This window comes from Halichoerus grypus, chromosome 10, assembly GCF_964656455.1.
Source record: "Halichoerus grypus chromosome 10, mHalGry1.hap1.1, whole genome shotgun sequence".
Taxonomy (NCBI): Eukaryota; Metazoa; Chordata; class Mammalia; order Carnivora; family Phocidae; genus Halichoerus; species Halichoerus grypus.
This window is the reverse complement of record NC_135721.1, coordinates 30,808,612-30,831,660: the sequence shown is the minus strand read 5'-3', so window position 1 is coordinate 30,831,660 and position 23,049 is coordinate 30,808,612. Positions and strand designations below refer to the sequence as shown.

The window sequence follows — 23,049 nt, the reverse complement described above, 5'->3', positions numbered from 1 at the left end:
TATTTTCTCCCATTCTGTGGATTCTTTTCATTTCCTTGATAGTTCCCTTTAACACACAGATATGCTTTTTAAAGATGATAAAACTCAGGCACAGGATTGGAAATTGACTCTGCCAAGATTTAGATAGTTCTGCTGTGTTTATTAAAATGAATCACATAATTTATTTTAATTTTTTAAAAAGATTTATTTGAGAGAGAGAGAGAAAGTGCATGCATGAGAGCAAGGAGGGAGGCAGAGGGAGAGGGAGAGAGAATCTTAGGCAGGCTCCACACCCAGAGCGGAGCCCGATGCCAGGCTCGATCTGATGACCCTGAGATCATGACCTGAGCCAAAATCAAGAGTTGGACACTCAACCGACTGAGCCACCCAGGCACCCCACATAATTTATTTTAAACTGATTATAAGATGATGAATATAAAGTTCAAAAAGACGTTGAGAGATGGTTTTATTGGCTAAATTATGTTATAGAGGTAGGATATGAAGGTATTTCAGATGACTAAGTTTTCCTTATACCTAAAAGTTTCAGTTACCACATTAAAATAATGCAGAATATACTACATGTGGAGCTTTAGCCTCAGGCCTGGAGCAGCAGTGAAATGAAAGGTGCCACACCATTCTAGTCCTTGGGTGTCAGTATATTGTCCTTCACCTTCCATCCTGCAATAGTGAAAAATAAATTTGTTCATTAACCAAGACCAAGAATATAGAGTCCAGGTATAAGATTGTCTAGCATATTATACTCTATGCCTGAAGAATTATATCTTTCCACTTTCAAACTTTGATTTAAAATTCAGCATCCTAAAAATAAAATAAAATAAAATGAAATAAAATAAAGTAAAATAAAATTCAGCATCCTGCTTTCATATCCTACCAAAACCATTACTATTCCAAACAAACATTGTTATTATACAAATTCTGGTATCCAAGATTTTAGGATCACATACACTCAGTTTACACAAAACCAAAACAATCAGTTAAAAAATGAAAAGTTCATATTAGTTCATTCATTTATTCAACAAATATTTATTGACCATCACCTATGTGTGAGGTGCTATGCTTTATGCGGGGTTTTCTTAGACTCTTGGGAGTAGTGAAAATGTACTTCACATAAACAAACAGACTTATGCCAGGGGTTAGATTTTTTCCCTTCATTAACATCAGTGGAAAAAGTTTGCGTTATCAGCACAGACTTGGGAGTCAAAAAAGGTGAACACTTTTCTGCCCTCCTCAAAATGTATTTATATCAACCACTTCATAACAATTAGGTTGTATCTTCAATTCTGCAAATAAAGGGATATTTGTAAATGAACATGAACCTCTGGATTATATGGCATGGTATTCAGTGTGAAGATTAAGCTTGTAAAAGTGCGCTTTTATTTCATTATACTTTTATTTTTCGTTCAAGCATAAGCTCAGAAAGGACAACAGTGAGTACATTTCTACAATTCGAAAACTAACTAATTTTGCTTACACTTTAAAAATTAGCTTAGTAAAAATACACACATATATCAGGTCAAAATCCAATAAACAAATTTGAAATTATCCCCCAAGGCTGCTTTTTTAAAAAATTTATCAGGATAGGGGTGCCTGGGTGGCTCAGTTGGTTAAGCATCCAACTCTTGATTTCGGCTCAGGTCATGGCCTCAAGGATGTGAGATTGAGCCTGGCATCGGGCTCCATGCTGGGTGTGGAACCTGCTTAAGATTCTCCCTCTTCCTCTCCCTCTGCCCCTCCCTCCCTCTCTAAAATTAAGAAAAAACAAAGCTTATCAGGATATACTTCTTATATCCTGATATATATAATTTTTGGCCTAAATTTTCTCAATAATTGTGACAAGCTTTCCATTTCCAAGCTGATGACAAAAAGTTCTATAGCAATAGGAGAGATAAGAGGAAATAAATGAAAAGTCTAATAGGTTATCAACAAGAATATTTTCTTTTGGAGGCTCATGATGGTCTTAACCTCTGTTTATAACATTTCCCCCCCAAAATAACCCAACAATTTTTTTTTTTTTTAACAGGGAGGAAGAGAGGTGGTGGGAGGAGCAGAGGGAGAGAAAGAATCTTAAGCAGCCTCCACGCCCAGCTCAGAGCTCAATGCAGGGCTGGAACTCACGACCCTGAGATCATGACCTGAGCTGAAATCAAGAATCTGACGCTTAACCAACTGAGCCACCCAGGTGCCCCTAATCCAACAATTCTTAATAAATATACTATAAATATATTTTAATGAACTGTATTACAAAAGAATATTTAGCATTAACTAAATATAATATTTAAGCAAAAATGCCTGAAAAGAACCTTTTAGAACTACAATGACTTCTTATTTTTAGCCTACCTATTTTCATTGAAGTTTCCAGTATACTTTGCCCCATTTGGGAATGTATAAGTCCCCAATCCATGAAACATATTGTCCTTAAAGTGTCCTTCATACACTGCTCCCGAAAAATGCTCAAGCCTTCCAAAACCATTCATCTGTTTGTAACAAAGGAAATGACCTCAGTAACTAACATTCAGTTTCTGTATATATATGTCTATCATCCATTTAGTTATTATTTAATCTATCATTGTATCACCCTTTATTTCCACAAAAATAAGACAACATTTACCATTGATCATTGTCCTTCAAATGCATCTCTCTCTGAAGCCCACCAAGTCAAATGTTCCTAATGTGGGGCATTTGAACATCTAGGGGGTCCATGATGATGATAATAGGATCCTTAAGACATCTTGAATATATCAAAAGTCTTAAAGGACAACCAATTTAGTTAGCCCAGGAAACAGTGCAAAGAAGTTGTTAGAAACAAAAATTTGTATTCAAGCACACCTGAGTCCACATCTGGTTTCATCACTAATTGGGCAAGAAACCTGAGCCTGATTTCCCTCATTTGTAAAATAGGAGCATTAATAGTACCTACCTCATGAGGTACTGTGAGGATTAGATGAGTAAATTATGTAATGCATTTAGCTTTACTCAGTGAATAGGAGATGAGAAAGATGGTAATAAAGATGACAGGGGGCCTGGCTGGCTTGGTCAGAGGAGCATGTGATTCTTGATCTCGGGAAGGGGGGGTGGGGAGTTTGAGCCCCATGTTGGGTGTAATGATTACTTAAACAAATAAAACTTAAAAAAAAAAAAGATGACAAACCCTGTATGACTTTAATATCACTCCTATGTTCATATCAGTTATTTTTATTATATAGTCTACTGACATGTGTTTTTCATTAATGGTGAAATGCCAGGAATCATTTAAGCAATAGGCTTACTTATCCACTGTCAATATTACAACAACAATACCTTGTCATCTTTCCAGCTTCCTGTGTAGACAATCCCATTAGGAGTGGTATGAATACCTATTCCATTTCTCTCAAAGATTCCAGAAGATGTTCTTGTACAGTCACCATCTAAACAAGAGAGAAATCTATTGTAATGCATTATGAATGGGAACCTTGTTAGACTAGGTAATAAAGTATTTATGTTCAGGACTAATCATAACTGTACCCCTATGGGTCTCTTTGGCTCCCTAGCATTGAAACCAATGAGGCCAGAGATAAAGGAGCTCCATGGTCTTAGAAGTCTTGTTTTGGTTTTTAAGTTTATTTATTTATTTATTTAAGTAACCTCTACATCCATCATGGGGCTCGAACTCACGACCCCGAGATCAAGCACTGTATGCTCTTCTAACTGAGCCAGACAAGCGCCCCTTAGAAGGTCAGGTAACCATTAAAACACACTGGCCAGGAAGACTGACAGATCCCATACATAGGTTTCCAAGGCATACTGTCTAGACTTAACATTAGAGTTTAAATTTAAAATCTGTGGGGTGCCTGGGTGGCTCAGTCGTTAAGCGTCTGCCTTCGGCTCAGGTCATGATCCCAGGTCCTGGGATCAAGCCCCACATCAGGCTCCCTGCTCCTTGGGAAGCCTGCTTCTCCCTCTCCCACTACCCCTGCTTGTGTTCCCTCTCTCGCTGTGTCTCTCTCTGTCAAATAAATAAAATCTTTAAAAAAAAAATTTAAATCTGTCCATCTATTAGTATTTCTATGTCATTTTATTTAATGGAGTTAATATCCCAATAGTTGTTCTACAAAATTTACAGTCTCATTTTTTTACTCTTTTTTTTTTTTAAAGATTTTATTTATTTATTTGACAGAGAGAGACACAGTGAGAGAGGGAACACAAGCAGGGGTAGTGGGAGAGGGAGAAGCAGGCTTCCCAAGGAGCAGGGAGCCCGATGCGGGGCTCGATCCCAGGACCCTGGGACCATGACTTGAGCCGAAGGCAGATGCTTAACGACTGAGCCACCCAGGCGCCCCTCATTTTTTTTACTCTTAAGCTATTTAATTTTTTCTTTTTTTAAATTTTTTTAAATTTTACAATGGCATTTTATTTTATTTTTTTTTAATTTTTTTATTGTTATGTTAATCCCCATACATTACATCATTAGTTTTAGATATAGTGTTCCATGATTCATTGTTTGTGCATAACACCCAGTGCTCCATGCAGAACGTGCCCTCCTCAATACCCATCACCAGGCTAACCCATCCTCCCACCCCCCTCCCCTCTAGAACCCTCAGTTTGTTTTTCAGAGTCCATCGTCTCTCATGGTTCTTCTGCATTTTATTTTTTTTATTTTAATTTTATTATGTTATGTTAGTCACCATACAATACATCATTAGTTTTTGATGTAGTGATCCACGATTCATTGTTTTCATATAACACCCAGTGCTCCATGCAGTACGTGCCCTCCTTAATACCCATCACCGGGCTAACCCATCCGCCTACTCCCCTCCCCTCTAAAACCCTCAGTTTGGGGCGCCTGGGTGGCTCAGTCGTTAGGCGTCTGCCTTCGGCTCAGGTCATGATCCCAGGGTCCTGGGATCGAGCCCCGCATCGGGCTCCCTGCCCCGCGGGAAGCCTGCTTCTCCCTCTCCCACTCCCCCTGCTTGTGTTCCTTCTCTCGCTGTGTCTCTCGCTGTCAAATAAATAAATAAATAAATCTTTAAAAAAAAATAAAACCCTCAGTTTGTTTCTCAGAGTCCATAGTCTCTCATGGTTCATCTCTCCCTCCAATTCCCCCCCCCATTTTTCCCTTCCTTCTCCTAATGTCCTCCACGCTATTCCTTATGTTCCACCAATAAGTGAAACCATATGATAATTGACTTTCTCTGCTTGACTTATTTCACTTAGCATAATCTCCTCCAGTCCCATCCATGTTGATGTCAAAGTTGGGTATTCATCCTTTCTGATGGCTGAGTAATATTCCATTGTATATATGGACCACATCTTCTTTATCCATTCATCTGTTGAAGGGCATCTCAGCTCTTTCCACCTCAACCACTAAATTAAGCTATTTAATTTTAGTCTAGATAGAAAAAGTAATTGAAATGTATGCTTACCATACTTGTCTCCATTTGGAAATATAAAGTTTATCTTACACACTTCAGCAGCTGTTATAAAAGATTTAAGAAAAGTCACATAAACTTAAATATTTTTATGTGCTTTAAGAGCTACCCAAACTGACTCACTTCATATGATCACAAGCATGATTACTTGGCATTTCCGTTGTCTAGTGTAGGGCCCTGGGGAAATGAATAACTTTGTCTAGATGATCTATTTTTATTTATTTATTATAATAGCTTTATAAATATATAATTCACATACCACAAAACTTACCCTTTAAAAGTATACAATTCAATGGTTTTTTTAGCATATTAAGAGGTATGCAACTATCACCACAATCTAATTTTAGAATGTTAGCAGTTAGTCTTCATTCCCCTAATTTCGACTCCCACCTCTTCTCTATGCCCAGCTCCACCTCACCCCAGGCCCAGCCCTAGCCCCTAGCAATCACTAATCTACTTTCTGTCTCTATAGATTTGCCTATTCTGGCCATTTCCTATAAATGGAGTCACACAGTATGTGGTCCTTTATGATTGGCTTCTTTTACTTAGTATAATGGTCTTAAGGTTCACCCATATTGTAGCATGTAGCAGTACTTCATCCCTTTTTATCACCAAATAATAGTCCACTGTACAGAAATAACAGTTTGTTTATCCATTCATCAATTGGTGGATAGCTGGGTTGTTTCCAGTTTGGGCTGTTATGAAGAACATTGCTATGTACATTCATGCATAGGTTTTTGTGTGGATATATGTTTTTATTTCTCTTGGGTAGCCTATATGACCTATTGATGCCCTCACAGAGGTAAAGTGAAGTGAGGAACTGGCAGAAGGAGGGAATAGAAAATAAAGATAGTTGGGCGCCTGGGTGGCTCAGTTGGTTAAGCGACTGCCTTCGGCTCAGGTCATGATCCTGGAGTCCCTGGATCGAGTCCTGCATCGGGCTCCCTGCTCGGCAGGGAGTCTGCTTCTCCCTCTGACCCTCCCCCTCTCATGTGCTTTCTCTCTCATTCTCTCTCTGTCAAATAAATAAATAAAAATCTTTAAAAAAAAAAAAAAAGAAAAGAAAGATAGTAAATGATAGTGGGGAGAGGTAGGGGTGAGGTTGTCTAAACAGAATGAGATTGGAATGGAGACCAGGTCAAAAGAAAGGACTGAGGGGAATCTATGCCTCAAAGCCCTGGGACATTTAGTGGACCAAATCATTAGAAATTATTTTTTTTCAGAGGCGCCTGGGTGGCTCAGTCAGTTAAGTGTCTGCCTTCGGCTCAGGTCATGATCCCAGGGTCCTGGAATCAAGCCCTACATCAGGCTCTCTGCTCCGCGGGAAGCCTGCTTCTCCCTCTCCCACTCCCCCTGCTTGTGTTCCCTCTCTCACTGTCTCTCTCTCTGTCAAATAAATAAATAAAATCTTCTTAAAAAATTATATTTTTCCAACATCAAAGAAAACATATATAGAGAAGATAAGTAAATTCTAACTTCTGGGACTAAAGAGTCTACCAGAATGTTACTCAAAGTGTGGCTCGTGCCTCAGAATTACTTGGGATGCCTTCAAGTTCCTAAACTACTGACAGAATCTCTATGGGTGGGGCAAGAGAACTGACATTTTCACTTAAAAATTAAGTGCCAATTGAGAAAGACCAGAGGCTCATCCCCTTTGAGGAAACATAACACAATAGGTAGAAGACATTAAAATTCTGTAACATCCTCAGACAGAAAGGGAGAGTATAGTATCCTTGAGACAGAAATAGGTGGTTATGAAAAAGAACCAATTAGCAATCTAGGAAATGAATAACATAATTGGGGTAATGACTGAATAGCATAATGAATACAACTGAAAAGTAAATTGGTGAACTGGAATACAAAGTTGCAAATTTTTCCCAGAAAAAGGCACAAAGAAAAAGACAAGTATCACTTGAGCAAATCCTTTCTCATCTCCCCTCACCCCCAGACTCGTCTAGGAGTCTCCACAGCACCATGGGCCGATCCCTACTGCAGTACTTAGAACCCTGTTAAAATAATGCGTTTGTTCTGGAATCCCCAATCACAATACCCAGCTCATCTAGGTCAAGGATCAGGGATTAGTCAAATCTTTTTTTCTCACTCTAGTGTCCAGCATAGTAGTACTTAGTGGTAGGTGCTTAGTACTTGTAGGTAGGAACTGAATGTCTAATGAATAAATAGCACTTGGGAAGCAATCTTTAATTGCTTATTTTTTTAAAAAGATTTTATTTATTTATTTGACAGAGAGAGATACAGCAAGAGAGGGAACACAAGCAGGGGGAGTGGGAGAGGGAGAAGCAGGCTTCCCGCGGAGCAGGGAGCCCGATGCGGGGCTCGATCCCAGGACCCTGGGATCATGACCTGAGCCGAAGGCAGACGCTTAACGACTGAGCCACCCAGGCGCCCCAGTCTTTAAATGCTTATTAAGCAGGGTACCTAAGTTGATCATACAGAAAAACCAAACTGTTTTCAACCATTGGAAACTTTGTAATGTTAGAGCGAGAGGGAATGTAAGAGATGGAGACCATCTGGCACCATAGAGGAAAAATCTAGAGAGGATGGCATTTGCCTAAGATGTCACAACAGCGAGTTTACGGCCGAAACAGAGCTGGAATCCAGGTGTTCTGATTCCCAGGACGGGGGGGGGGGGGGGTTGTCTCCGTGTCCCCACGCCATCCCCAGTGTAGACGATCAGGAAATAAGTCACAGCCACACAGCAGCTACCAGTGTCCACGCTCTGGCTTAATGCGAGTTCTACTTAGAGGTGAACTTCCCGGCTCGGGGCATTGGGAGGAGGGGCACTCACTCGACAGAGGTGTGTTGCAGATATTTTCTTGACTCTGCGGTTCCTCCTGGGCCGCCAGCTCTATGGCACTGAGGGAAAGAAGCGCTAACTCCGCGCAGAGCGCGACTCGGTTGCCGGGGCGACGAGGCACCTCTCACCCGGAAGCGAATATGCGAGGGCCCGAAGCTGAGCCAATCGGAAGGGAGGAGGTTGTGCTGCTGCTGCTGCAGGGCCGCGGCGGCGCCGCTCTAGGTGAGATCGCGGTGGGTGGCGAAGCCCTGGCGGGACCCCTCAGCCTGGGCCCTCCCTCCTGACAGCCGCCCCGGGAAGCAGCGCTTCGAACCCGCCACGGCCTCCCCTTCCGCGGACAAGGGATGTGCGCCTGTGTGCGTGGTCTGCGCGCCGCCCTGGTTGTCAGTGTGCGGACCCTGCTACCGCCTCCCTCTCCGGGGGTGGTCAGGGTCTGAGGAGCATCCGGCCGGGTGGGATCCGGGCAGGCTGGCTGGGGCCTGGGAGTCTGGACCAGCAGGATCCCGGGTTGTCCGCACCCCGGCTGGAGGCGAGGGAGCTGAATTCAACTTGGAGAGGGGTAAAGGATTACATTGGAGAGGCTCGGGTTTCCTTTCCTGTCTCTTGTCACCGTCTCGAACTGAGTGTATGCTGGAAGAAAGGTACCAGCTGTAGGAATCTGCGTGGAGCTGGATATATGGGGTCGGTCAGAGGTTTGCCTGGGAAGGGAGTGGTGTGTGATCAGTTTTCAGTGTCCTGTTTGGTGATTCTGTTCCTGGGGGCCTGTTCTGCGTGTGAAACAAAGGATCCTCTTTGAGCCAAACTTAGGTCCCTGTGTCCACGGTGAAGAAAAATAGTTGGAATCTTCCCAGGCTAAATGGAATAGAATGCTGAAATTTAATACATGTAGATTATACAACCTAATTCCCATTCCCTTGAAAACATCTGGGCTGAATTGTATTGGATACAGCCAGCAAGCCTTCCTTCAACATTTTGAGAGCAGATCTCAGATCAGGTTGTAAAGGTGCGATTTTTCTGGGTTGGTGTGAGACAAGTTGTTGATCATTATTTAGGCAAGCTAGCTGGGGCGCAGTCAGGTTGGCGAGCCCCTCTAAAAATCAAAGCACATTATCTTCTTGCTTTTTTCCTAATGTATTTTACTTACACAAACTTCCCTGGACTGGGTGTTTTTTGAGCTGAAGCTCTGGTCTTTCTGTCTGATTTGTGTATCTTTTCCCTTTGTCTGAATTCTAGAAGTAATAGATAATTATTGATGCACAACTTTACAGAATTCAGTTTGTCTGATTGTTTTGGTCTTCTGTTAAGCTTTAAATGACCCTACATTTTTGTGAGTATGTGTGTAAGTACCAATGTTTTTACAGAAGAATTTGAGGTAGTTGGGCTTCTTACGATATTCTTATCTAAGAGAGCTGGAGTCAGGAAACTTGCAATGAAGGGATTTGAAATTTGGATTGGAAAAGTATATTAATCATTTCTTATTTTCCATATTTTATTATATTTTGACACATTGGGGGCCTACCTGGCCAGGAAGAAACTGCCCTTCCTAGAGATAGCTAATTCACCTTGACCTGTGAACATACCTTTCATATGCAGACCAACCCCCAACCACCTACCTCCTTCATCTAATTTTTGCACCCCAAGCCAATTCCTCCCTCCCCCTAAATCAACCCAGGGCCAGGTCACAGGCAACTAGGCACAGCCCCTATGCCCCAAAGCCTGCTGGAATTATTTTAACTGGCCAATCCTAAACTGTTTACTCGGCCCTGCCTTTCCTGCGGAAACCCTAAGAAAGGCTGTGGCTTTTGCCTTCCCCTGGCTCCTTTGTGCCTCCTGACTGAGTCTGGTACCTCCTCCTGGGGCCTGGCCTGGCGTGGCATGATGTACCTCTCTCCTTTCTGGCCAAACGGTGAATAACATTAAACTTTTCTTTCGGTGGCATTGACCTCTCCTTGTTGTCACTTTTATAAATTAAGACCCAGGCACAAATCAAAGGGGGTCTTGTTTATCATTAAACTTTGAATTGAAGATATAAGGTACGTGTGTGGTTGAGGAGGAAGAGATACGGTAGAAAGAATTTTGGCTTTGGTGTCAAACAGATTGTTTGAAACCCTGGCTCCAGACTTTGCTTCTATACATTCGGTGGCATTAGATAAGTCATATAATTTATCTGTGCTCTAGTCTCCTCTATAAAATGTAGAAAATAATCTTTACTGTACTAGATTTTTAGACGGTTAAATGAAATAATCTTACCTTTCCCCTTAATGCAGACTTGTATATTCAACTACCTTCAGTATGTCTCCACGTGAGTATCTTGTTGGCATCTCAAATGAAACAGATCCAATCTGAACTTGTGACACCCCTCCCCCGGTTTTTTCCTCCCCAATATTCCAGTTCTGAGCACATGACACCACTATTTACCCAGTTAACCTAGGCCAAAAAATCTTACAATAATTGTAGACATTTCTTTCTGATACTTTTCATCTAATTCATCTACATTTAAAATACATTCAGAATCTGTGACCACTTTTCAACTCTGCTGCTCCCACCCTAGTCCCGCCCACTGTATTTTCTCTGTATTTGTTCTGCCTGAACAACTGCAGTAATTTCCTAGTTGGCCTCCTGGCTTCTCCTCACCCCCCCTGCAGTCTCTTTATTCTTCACAAAGCAGCTAGCATAATTGTTTTAAAACATGAGTCAGTCCTAGCCATCTTTTGCCTCAGCTCTTTAGTGACTTCCTATCATATTTAGAATTTTTAAAAAAATTTTCCAAAAAAAATTTTTTTCCAAATCACTCTTAGCTAAACAGATTAAATTCTAGCTTTTTAAAAATCTAAAGCTACATAAAACCCAAAGCAATCTATTTTTCTATCTGAGATCAAAACAAGTTTCTTTTTTCCTATCTAAACATAATTCTTGGCATTGAGGTAAATCTGAATTCACATGATATACTCTGTCAAACTTTTCCAAAATAGTTTAAGCCCTGCTTTGGAGAGAAATTCTCATGTTACACATACATATTTACATATTTTTTTTCAAAGACTAATGACACATTTATGAGGTTAATAGGCATGTGATGGGACCATGATACTACTAATAATATGAAAACAAAAAGCAATTCATTTATACAAAGTGTTCCTGTATGATGCAGTATGAAATGGGATCACAGAATCTATGTACAAACATGAATCACCAAAAGAAACTAAGCGCACTTTAAGAAAATTCATTCTGTTGTTTGGAGTGGAGGTGGCCAAGTTGTGATGTATAACAAAAATATTGTGTATAAAATCTTCAAAGTCAAGTATTAGCCTAAAGTGGCAATAACTGCAACTTAAACACTAAACCCAACCAGATCTTTACTGTGGCAATGCAATGTTAGCTTTGTGGCCTGCAGGATTTACTGAGGTAACAACCTCTTCTCTCTTGCCTCTCCTCCCAGTGCTCCCCCTGTCTCCAGCTTTTTCTTGGCCTTCTCTGCTCTCTGACCTCATCCCCTCTCCTCACTTCAGTACGGACCCATCAAACTTCTTACTGTTTGTCCAGCTCAGTGCATTGAAGATGTTCTGGACCTGGCACCTTCCCCCCAGAATATTCTTTTCACAAATATTTCATGGCTAATTCTCTCAGTTTGTTCAGGTGTCTGCTCAAACATGATCTCAGAGACGCCTTACTTGACCACTCTCTTTAAAATAACAGTCTTAGGATTTTTCTTTCTGTATAGCATTTAACTGATATTATCTATTTATTTGTTTATTTGTGTCTTACCCTTTGGAAGGTAAGCTTCATGAGGAATTTTGTCCTCTTTGCTGTTATATCAATTGTTGGTTCATGTATTTTGGTGTTCTGTTATTAGGTGCATATATATTTATCATTGTTATATCTTCCTGCTAGATCGACCCCTTTATCATTATGAAATGTCCTTCTTTATTTCTAGTAACATTTTTTTTTTTTGCTTTAAAGTCTATTTTGTCTGATACTAGCACAGTCACTCCAGCTTTCTTGTGGTTGCTGTTTGCATAATTTATCTTTTACCATCTGTTTACTTTTCATTTATTTGTTTCTTTGAATTTAAAGTGATAAGTAGCATATAGCTATATACAGATATATATAGATATAGCATATAGCTATAGCATATATCATTTTTTTAATTGAGGTATAATTGACATATAACATTATATTAGTTTCAGGTATATAACATAATGATTTATCATTTGTATATATTGTGAAATGATCACCACAGTAAGTCTAGTAGTTAGCATCTACCACCATACATAGTTACAAATTTTTTTTTCTTGTGATGAGGACTTTTAAGATTTACTCTCTTAGCAACTTTCAAGCATACAATAGAGTATTATTTACTATAGTCACCATGCTGTACATTATATCTCCATAACTTATTTATTTTATAACTGGAAGTTTGTACCTTTTGACCCCCTCTACCCATTTTACCCACCCTCTACCTACCACCTCTGGCGACCACCAGTCTGTTCTTTTTATCTGTGAGCTTGGTTGTTTTTGTTTTTAAATTCCACACATGCATGAGATTGTATGTATTTGTGTTTCTCTGACTAATTTCACTTAGCAAAATGCCCTTAGTTGTCCATCCTTGTTGTCGCAAATAACAATATTTCATTCTCCTTTATGGCTGAATAGTATTCCATTGTATATATCCATATGTATATCTTTTTGAATTAGTGTTTTCATTTTCTTTGGATAAACACCCAGAAGTGGAATTATTGAATTGTATGGTAGTTCTATTTTGAATTTTTTGAAGAACCTCCATACTGTTTTCCATAGTGGCTACGCCAATTTACATTCCTACCAACAGTGCACAAGAATTCCTTTTTCTCCACGTCCTTGCCAACACTCATTATTTCTTGTCTTTTTGATAATAGCCATTCTCACAGGTGTGAGATGATATTTCATTGTGGTTTTGGTTCGTATTTCCCTGATAATTAGTGATGTTGAGCATCTTTTCATGTACCTGTTGGCCATCTGTATGTTCTCTTTGGAAAAATGTCTATTCAGATCCTCTGCTAGTTTTTAAATTGAATTGTTTGGGGTTTTTTGCTGTTGAGTTGTATGAGCTCTTTATATATTTTAGATATTAATTTCTTATCAGATACATGATTTGCAAATATTTTCTCCCATTCAATAGGTTGCCTTTTCATTTTGTTGATGTTTTCCTTTGCTTGCAGAAACTTTTTAGTTTACCCACTTTTTTATTTTTGCTTTTGTTGCCTTTGATTTTGGAGTCAGGTTCAAAAAATTCTCACCAACACTGATGTCAAAGAGTTTACTGTCTATGTTTTCTTCTAGGAGTTGTATGGCTTCAAGTCTTACATTCAAGTCTATAATCCATTTAGAGTTCATTTTTGTGTGTGGTGTAAGATAATAATCTAATTTCATTCTTTTGCATGTGGCTGTCCAGTTTTCACAACACGATTTACTGAAGAGACTTCTTTCCTCACTGTATATTCTTGGCTCCTTTTGTTGTGGATTAATTGACCATATATATGTGGGTTTGTTTCTGGGGTCTCTATTCTGTTCCATTCATCTGTGTGTCTGTTTTTATGCCAATACTATACTGTTTTTATTTCCACAGCTTTGTAATATAGTTTGAAGTCAGGGATTGTTATGCCTCCAGCTTTGTTCTTCTTTCTCAAGATTGCTTTGGTTATTCAGGGTCTTTTGGCTCCGTGCAAATTTTAGGATTATTTGTTCTGTTTCTGTGAAAAATGCCGTTGGAATTTTGGTAAAGGTTGCATTGAATCTGGAGATTACTTTGGGTAGTATGGACTTTCTAATAATATCGATTCTTCCAATCCATGAGCACAGACTATCTTTCCGTTTATATGTGTCTTCTTCCGTTTCTTTCATCAATGTCTTATAGTTTTCAGTGCACAGTTCTTTCACCTCCTTGGTTAAATTTATTCCTAGGTATTTTATTCTTTTAATATAGCTTATTACTTCTTGAGTTACAACTATTTTCTCTTATTATAGGACTATGTTAAGTCTAAGAAACTATCTTAAATCTAGCTTCGGGGATGCCTGGGTGGCTCAGTCAGTTAAGCATCTGCCTTCTGCTCAGGTCATGATCCAGAGTCGCGCATCGGGCTCTTTGTTCAGCGGGGATCCTGCTTCTCCCTCTGCGTCTGCCCCTCCCTCTGTTTGTGCTCTCTCTGTCTCTGACAAATAAATAAAATCTTAAAAAATAATAATAATAAAATAAATAAAAATAAATATCTAGCTTTGGCTATATTTTATAATTTTAATGTATAATTTTCATTTTTACTTTCTTTTTGGTCTATAAATTCTGTTTTGCTTTATATATTTAGGTGTTCTGATGTTGGGTGCATAAATATTTACAATTGTTAGATCCTCTTGATGAATTAATCCCCTTATCATTATATAATGACCATCTTTGTCCGTTGTTAGTTTTTGCCTTAAAGTCTATTTTGCCCAATAAAGTATAGTTGCCCCAGCTTTCTTTTGGTTTCCATTTGCATGGAATAGCTTTTTCCATCCCTTCACTTTCATTCGATGTCCTTAAAGCCAAAAAGCACTTCTGTTGTAGGCAGCATATAGTTGGGTCTTATTTTTTTATCTATTCAGCCATTTTGTGTCTTTTGATTGGAGAAGTTAATCTATTTATATTTAAAGTAATTATTAATAGGTAAGGGCTTAATACTGACATTTTGTTAATTGTTTCTTAGGTGTTTTATAGATCTTTTGCTCCTTTCTTCCTCTCTTGCTGTCTTTGTGATTTGATGATTTTCTGTCGTGGTATGCTTTGATTCCTTTCTCTTTTGTATATGTACTGTCGATTTTTGCTTTGTAGTTTCCATGAGGCTTACATAAAACATCATATAGTTATAACATTCTATTTTAAGCTGGTTAACAACTCAACTTCATTTGCACACAAAAGCTCTACACTTTCACTCTACCCAGGCAAAATCTCTGAGCCAGGTCTGTGTCTCTGAAAGTGTATATGTAAATTAAAATTTTGTTTATCAAATCACATATTAAATACATGGAAAACATCTCTTTTCAACTAGAGTTTTTTAAACCCTATACCAAATCTAACCAAATCAGGAGGTAGGACTCGGGCTTAAGCATGTCTGTTTTGAAACTTCTCCGTGTATTTCTGATGCTCATCCCTGGTTAAGAAATCTGTCAGAGGGGCACCTGGGTGGCTCAATAGTTAAGCGTCTGCCTTCAGCTCAGGTCATGATCCCGGGGTCCTGGGATCGAGCCCCGCATTGGGCTCCCTGCTCCGTGGGAAGCCTGCTTCTCCCTCTCCCACTCCCCCTGCTTGTGTTCCCTCTCTCGCTGTGTCTCTCTCTGTCAAATAAATAAATAAAATCTTTAAAAAACAAAAAAAAGAAAGAAATCTGTGTCAGAGAGACTCACTAAATATTAATCCTCAGAGGGATGTGCTTGTAAAGCTTTTGTCAAAACAATTTATCTCTGCTTCCCCTAGACTGACCCTTTTAAAACACGTGCCCGTCCTTATTTCTTTGTAATGGGCTATCTCCATAACTGTGACAAAGGATTGTCGTACTTGTCTGGTTTTATGATGTCTGTATTAGTTTTTCTCTTGCAGGTGAAAATGAGTTCCTCGGTAAGAAGAAAAGGCAAGCCGGGCAAAGGAGGTGGAAAAGGGTCTTCTAGAGGAGGAAGGGAAGGCAGGAGTCACACGAGCAGATCTCACGGGGGCGGTGGTGGTGCCGGCAACAGGAAAGCCTCGAGCAGAATGTGGGATGATGGCGATGACTTTTGCATCTTCAGCGAATCGAGGCGCTCATCCAGGTCATTATGCTTTTGTAATGTGTAAATGCAGAACCGGTATCAATTCCTAATCTGTGGGACAGCAGAGAGCTAAGAGGAAGAGGGGGGAAATGCCGAGTAATTCCGGTCAAGTGAATCGTTCCTCTTGTTTTAAAACCTTGCAGTCTCCCGCTTTGTAACCTTTTCTAGAGGCATGTTGGCAAATAACGGCTTTTTTTTGCAAGGTCGGAATCTGAAGTTAACTTCAACTTACATGACACTGTGAATTGAATATAATACTGTTGCTCTAACTCCTGTTACCAGGAAAGTAAATATTGGAAATGGCGAAAGTGATGAAAATTATTTTAAGAGTTTCTTACACATTGTAGTTTGAAAGTCCCAAAATGCTACTTGACTGTACTCGCTGTCTGTTTAGTTGATGGATTAATTATCTCTTTTCCAGACATATCAGCCAAATCTTCACTGGTGCTTCCTGTGATGACCCGTGACAGAGTCATAGCCAGGCTTCTTTCGTACTCAACTTTTAAATAATGAGTAGATTCTGATAACTCTAATGAATATTTAGTGAAAGTAAAGATTTTACTGCTGCATGTTGTGCAGTGTAGATAGAGAATTCTCGTCTCTCAAGTGGCACTGCAAGCTGTCTACTGGAATTTTTAGAGATGGAAAGATTTCTTTAAAGCTACACATACACACACACTCACTCTCTCTCTTTTGTGGAAATAACTCCCAACTAAATATTAGTTAGGAAGGAATATAGGTGAATGCTGGAGTTTAACTGCAACAAACATGCTTTTAACTTAAATGAATACATCTATATGCACTCAGGAAAAGAAAAAGAAAAACAGATAGCATTTAAGTAGTTTAAACTTGCCACTAAATGAATCTGAGCCCCACAGTGAGCAAGAAATGGAAGAAGAATTACAATTCCCTCGGTCAGTCTTAGTTTCCAAGTGCTTTTTGTAGTTGAAGCCACTTGATGTACTGAGTATGTGATTTTAGGGTTTAAATATATATTTTTTATACATAGTCCCTAACATAACCAAATACTTGATCTGATATTCAGCCAGAGAATCTACAATTTTTTTTTGTTCTAGAAGAAAAATAGTCATTTCAGACATACTGAGAGCTAATATGTCAATCTCAAACTTGACACCTTTTTTTAAAGGAATCTAGGAATCTTCCAGGGTAATTTTAAGCTATATTTTCACTTTACCTGCTGACTTAAGAACCTAACTTCTGAGTTAGATGCAGTCCCTTCTTTTTGAAAACGTAGACATTATAACTGGAGGTTCTTACCATCTTTGGCATTCATTCATACAGCAGGTATGTCCTGAGCACCTACTAGGCACCAGGTACTATTTTAGGGACTAGAATTACAACAATAAATAAAATATTGTTCTTGTCTTCATAGAAGCAAGTTTGAGGTATAAAGACCTTAAACAATATCTAATATGTCAGGTAGAAAGTGCCCTGGAAAAAAATAAAGATAAAAGAGGTAGAAAATGCCAAAATAAACTGCTGTTATTTTTAAATAGTTGCTATTTATGTAGAGTGATCAGGGAAGGCTTCTAATAGCATGTCCTTTAAGCAGGGACAAGAAGGAAATGAAGGAGAGAGCTATGAAGCTTCCTGAGGGAAGAACATTCAAGGCAGAAGAAACACCGCGTACAAAGCCCCTCAGCCAGGAGTGTGCTTCGAAGGTTTAAGAAGTGGCAGGGAAGCATGTGGCTAGAGTGGATGGGTAAGAAGGAGAGTAACAGGCAGTTAGATCCAAGAGGCTAACACTGTGTAGGACTTTATTGGCCTTTATAAGGATTTTGGCTTTTGCTTTGAGAAAGATAGGAAGCCATTGCCGGCTTTGAGGCTTTGAGGCAAAGGTGTGTGACGTCATTCCCTCTGGCCAGAGGTGCTACTATTCAACATACGCCTTTATGTGAATTAGAAAACGGTGTCCCTTTAGGCAGTTATAGCCCCAGAATGCATGTGCGGTCTGCGCAACTATACTCAGTAGCCCTGATCCGTATTCTGTGTGGAAAATAGACTCCAGGGGAGGCAGAGTTGGAAGCAGGAAGACTAGTTAGGAGATACTCTCCAAGTGGAAATGTCACAGACAATGTACTTCTAAGTCTGCAGTTCAAGGAAAAGATCTAAGCTAGAGAAGTTAATGTGAGTCCTCTGACTTCGATTTAAAACTGTGAGATTGGATGAGATAGACTACATAGAGAAGAGGCTTTGAGCCCTGGGATACTCTAGGCTTTAGAGCTGCGATAGATTAGGAGAATCTGACAAAGGGGAGAGAGGAGTTGCCAGTGGTGTAGGAGGAAAACTAGGAGAGTTTGGTTTCTGGAATCTGGAAATAAAGGTGCTCTAAAGGGGATTATCCAGTCAGATAGGATGGGATACATAAAGGGGATACTCAGTTGTAAAGGAGTGCTTATAGAGCTCAAGAGAGATGTGCACTGGCCTCTGGATTTGGCAATGCGGATAGCATAGGTAACTTTTTTTTTTTAGGTTGCACATCCATTGCCTTATATAATTACAGTTTATTTATTTTTGGTGTGAACTTTTTTCTTTATTCCAGTCTAATTAATATACAGTCTTATAGTAGTTTCAGTTGTACAGTATAATTACTCAACAATCCTATACATTACTCAGTGCTCATCAAGATCAGTGTACTCTTTCTTAATCTCCATCACCTGTTTCACCCATTCCCCTGGCACCCACCACCCTTCTGGCAACCACCAGTTTGTTCCGTGTATTTAAGAGTCTGCTTTTCTGCTTGTCTCTTTTTTTTTCTCTTTGTTCATTTGTTTTTGTTTCTTAAATTTTGTTTCTTAAATTTTACATATATGAGTGAACTTCTAAGAACTGTCTTACCAAATTCGAATATATAAAACATTATAGTAAACTGTGGTCACTGTGTTGTACACTACATCTCCAGAACACACTCATCTTATTACTAAGTTTGTTCCCTTCGATTTCCTTTACCCATTTGCCCCAGCTCCCCTTCTGCCCCATAGGAATGATCACTTCCCCTAAGTAGGCCTAGAAGATGCAACGTTTTCTTCATTCCCACAAAGATGCTGAATCTAGTTATGACCCTCAGACCGCTGGAGAACACATGTGAAGGCCACCAGGAATTTCTTGAACCGATGGGATAGACTGGAAATTTTGATATCATGTTTATTCATTTGAATTCAGGATTATTGGAGACTTCTGTTTTATTGAGGACTGAGATTATGCAGGTTACCAGGGTAAGATTAACTAACAAAATTATCTTATACATGGAAAAGTTTACAATCCAGATGTCCCTCACGTGTTGTTTCCCAAGAATCAGGTAATTTCAGTTTTTAATTGGTATCTCCCTTTTCTGTGAATCCTAAAGCCAGATCTCACACTGTTTCTGTAGGTGGCATGACAATTCTATGCCTAGAGGAAAATGAGCTGACAGGATCTCTTCTCTATGGCCCCCCATTTTGGTCTTTTCTCACATACAGTTTTACTCCAAGGCCTCAGCTGGTGAATGTCTGCACCTTAGCTTCAGTAACAATAATGTTCAAGACTCTTGATGGGTGGTAGAATGAGGCAGGATTTTCTTAGTGTAGTGTTTGATTTTTCTCCTTATAATTTTGGTTTTAGGCCTCACTGAGTTATATCTATAGCATGGGTAACCTTAACAAGAGCTGTTTGATATAGTTGGTGAGGAGAAGCCCTGATTGCAGTGTGTGTCAGAGAGAAAAGGAAAGAAAGTGGAGAGAAAGACAATGATTTAGATAACCGTTTTGAGGAGTTTTACAATAAAGGGCAGAGGAGGGAGGAGAGATAAGGCAATAGTTTGAGGTGGTGTGCACTCAAGGGGAGAATTTGGTTTGGTTTGGTTTTTTAAGATGGTGACATTATATAAGATGTGTGTATGCTGATGGGAATGCTCCAAGGGGAATGAAGAACTGATGATGTAGAGGGAAAGAGAAGTGCTGGGATGATTTCCTTGAGGAGATTGAAGAGATTGGGATACAGTGTACAAATAGAGGGATTGACTTTAGGATCTAGTGTGGTTCTTCCTTAGTAACAGGAAGGAAGGCAAAGTAAAGGGGTATATACAGATAAGTGGTGGATGAGAAAGGAGTATGTAGAATCCCCCCCTTTTTTTAACTAATCACGAGGAAGCAATTAGACAAATCCAAATTGTGAGAATTTCTACAAGCTGACTGGCCTGAGCTCTTCCAAAAAGACAACGTCAGGAAATAGGTGAGAGAACTGTTCGAAATTAAGGGAGTTTGAAAAAAAGAATAGCTAAATATCATTTTTAATTAGATAATCAAAAAAATCTGGGGCACCTGGGTGGCTTGGTCGGTTAAGTGCCTGCCTTTGGCTGAGGTCATGATCTCAGGGTCCTGGGATCAAGCCCAGCATCAGGCTTCCTGCTCAGCGGGGAGTCTGCTTCTCCCTCTCCCTCTGCTCCTCGCGCCCCCGCCCCCACTTGTACTCTCTCTCTCTCTCTCAAATAAATAAATAAAATCTTAAGAAAAATCTATAGAGGACATGATTGAAGCAGTTGGGAACTTTGAATATGGATTATATATTAGATGATATTATATCAATATAAAATATCTTATGAGTGATAATAGTATTATGGTTATATAAGAATCTATCTCTGTTCTTAGAAAATGCATGCTGAAATATTTAAGAGTGAATATGATCTCTGCATGATGTCTGCAGCATACATTCAGATGGTTTAGCAATATATACATAAAATGGGGCAATACCATAGGCATATATGTGTGTAGAGAGAGAGGATGAGATGTGCATAAATGTGTCTGCGCATTAATGTATGGCAAATGTTAACAATTGGTGAATCTAGGTAAAAGATGTTTATTTCTATAGGTTTCAATTTTTTCAAAACAAAAAGTTAGAGGTCTCTGCCTGGCTGGCTCAGTTGGTAGAGCAAACCACTCTTGATCTCGGAGTTATAAGTTCGAGCCCCATGTTAGGTGTAGAGATTACTTTTTAAAACAGTCCTAAAACTGACCCTCTAAAGTGTAGGTTCCATTTGTGTTTGTGTGTGTGTGTGTTCCATTATTGAGGAGCACCTGGCTTGTTCAGTTGACAGAACACGCGACTCTTGATGTCAGGGTCATGAGTTCAAGCCCCACAGTGGGTGTGGAGCCTACTTTAAAAAAAAGAAAAAAACTGTTAGAGGAAATGATAGACTTGTGCAACATTTCTTTTCAGAAATTGTGACTAAGTGGCTAAAACCACAGTCGATTATATTTTCTCCTTTCCTACCCAGTGTTGCAAGTATACGTGTGTGGTTCTTTTCAAAGTCTCAGTATTGTGGATTGAGATTTTAAACACAAAAAAAGTTTCTTCCATTTCCCTAGATTTGTGAAAATTTATAATGAAACATGCCAGACGAAAAAAAGAAATTTAGTGAATAATGTTAAACTTTTGAATTTATTGTTTTTTTAAATATTAAAAAGAGTACCTAAAAAAATCTAAAATCCAACAATGAAAGATTAGTGAAATAAATTCCAGTGCATCTATATCTATATATAACCATTTAAAAACATGTTGTAGGAGAATATTTAATCTTAGAGAAATACCAGTTTTATTTTGATAAGGAAATAAAGCAAATTATAAAAGATTATATGTGCTGTATAATTTTATTTATAAATGTCTGTGAAAAGAATTGATGTGAATTAGGATGACTTCTGTTTTCTACATTTCTCCAGTGAACATGTATTTATTATTATTATTTTTGTAATCAGGAAATAATGATAACTTAGGTAAATATTTCAAAAGCAGGACCTAATATTCACAAGTAAAATGAGACCCTTCGTTGTTTTCAGATTGGGTACCTAAAGTAGAATGAAATAATAGTTTGTGTGTAACGTATTTCTTTTGAAAGTCCTCTATTCCAGCAGGAGTCATCATAGCATTAGTTTTTCCAGAGGATTCTTGAGTTAGTGAAGCCAGATTTAATGATTAAGAATCTAATCAGGTGTTTTTTCAGCAGTGGCAAGATAATGAAGTCTGGTCAGTGCTATAGAAAACAGGGAATTCTTCACATTCATTGTTACCATTTGTAAGATACTTGACAATCCAGTTCGTGTTGTATGTATTTGGGGGCTGTGGGGAGAATGTCAAAGTGCTGGTCCCAAGTAAATGTGTCCTTTGCAGACCTAGCAACAGTAGCGTAAGAAAAGGAGAGGCACGCCCCAAATGGAAGCCTGAAGCCAAAGTGCCCCTTCAAACCCTGCACATGACTTCTGAGAACCAAGAGAAAGTGAAAGCTCTTCTCCGGGACCTCCAAGAACAAGATGCGGATGCTGGATCTGAGTAAATCATTTTATTTGAGTAAATTCGTGTATTAAGGAAGATGTATTGGCAGTGGGAAGGTCCTGTGTGTCTTTGGGAGTACTTTTCAATACTGATCCCATTGTGACAATATAATTAGTTGAAAGTGAGCTGAGAGAAATACAAGAATAACTGTTCAACAGCAGTTTTAGAGTAAGTTTGTTTCGCAATATCTGTAAGCAGTACAGATGGCCTTTTTATCTTTTTTTCCGAAGACAGCACTGAAACGGATTCAGTAATTGCTTTATTGACAGCCTTCCAAATAAAACCGTGGAGGGTACAGTAGCAGCATTGTTGTAGGAGTAAATATTGGCTTGATAAGATGAAGTCTTAGGGGTACACTTTCTCATAACCATCTGCCTAAGAGAAACGACTTTTACTGTTCTGCTTTGTGATTTCAGTCAAAGAAGTCAATTCATTGCATTTGCCACAATTAATGGGTGGTCAATCATGAACAGCTCCATCTCCATCTTATCTACAAATCTCTTTATCTGCCTTAGATTTAGGAAGGGTGGTTATGCAGCAAAGCAAAAAATGAGGGATGGTTTTTATGAATGAGGAGAGAGGATAGCCAGGGCTTCTGTGGTTAAGAATATAGGCTCTGGGGTCAGACTGCCTTTGTTAAAATCTCTAGTTGCTCTTTACTGTATAACCTTTGGCAATTACTAATCTTCTCTAAGT

General features: G+C 39.1%; 2 protein-coding genes across 7 annotated transcripts in view; one reads left to right on the top strand and one right to left on the bottom strand.

Moving 5' to 3' along the window:
• Positions 1–428: 428 nt before the first annotated feature.
• Positions 429–12,850, bottom strand: MORN2 (MORN repeat containing 2). Its single transcript, XM_036066173.2, has 6 exons — positions 12,682–12,850; positions 8,212–8,343; positions 5,400–5,450; positions 3,298–3,404; positions 2,338–2,474; positions 429–657 (listed from the first exon to the last, which is right to left on the bottom strand). The coding sequence occupies exons 1-6, from the start codon at positions 12,848–12,850 to the stop codon at positions 555–557; spliced, it is 699 nt and encodes a 232-aa protein (XP_035922066.2). The 3' UTR covers positions 429–554.
• The window catches only part of DHX57 (DExH-box helicase 57), a 58,186-nt gene continuing 43,491 nt past the window's right edge, over positions 8,355–23,049 (top strand). The window contains exons 1-3 of one of the 6 annotated variants that reach the window (XM_078056210.1): positions 8,355–8,442; positions 15,824–16,029; positions 22,192–22,350. In XM_078056210.1, the coding sequence (XP_077912336.1) occupies positions 15,830–16,029; positions 22,192–22,350 (359 nt within the window). In that variant the 5' untranslated portion in view covers positions 8,355–8,442; positions 15,824–15,829. Of the gene's footprint in view, positions 8,443–8,488; positions 8,780–10,035; positions 10,127–15,809; positions 16,030–17,486; positions 19,266–22,191; positions 22,351–23,049 lie in introns of those variants that run through there. The other 5 variants (XM_078056209.1, XM_036066151.2, XM_078056211.1 and 2 more) reach the window with 5 other exon arrangements.

Excerpts from the sequence above, each read along its gene's own strand:
- MORN2 (XM_036066173.2), bottom strand. The coding sequence starts at position 12,850 with ATGAAATATTGTTATTTGCGACAACAAGGATGGACAACTAAGGGCATT. Across the intron at positions 5,451-8,211 it reads CTGCAACACACCTCTGTCGA|CTGCTGAAGTGTGTAAGATA; the intron begins GTGAGTGCCCCT and ends CTTTTATAACAG. Across the intron at positions 3,405-5,399 it reads TCCAAATGGAGACAAGTATG|ATGGTGACTGTACAAGAACA; the intron begins GTAAGCATACAT and ends TCTCTTGTTTAG.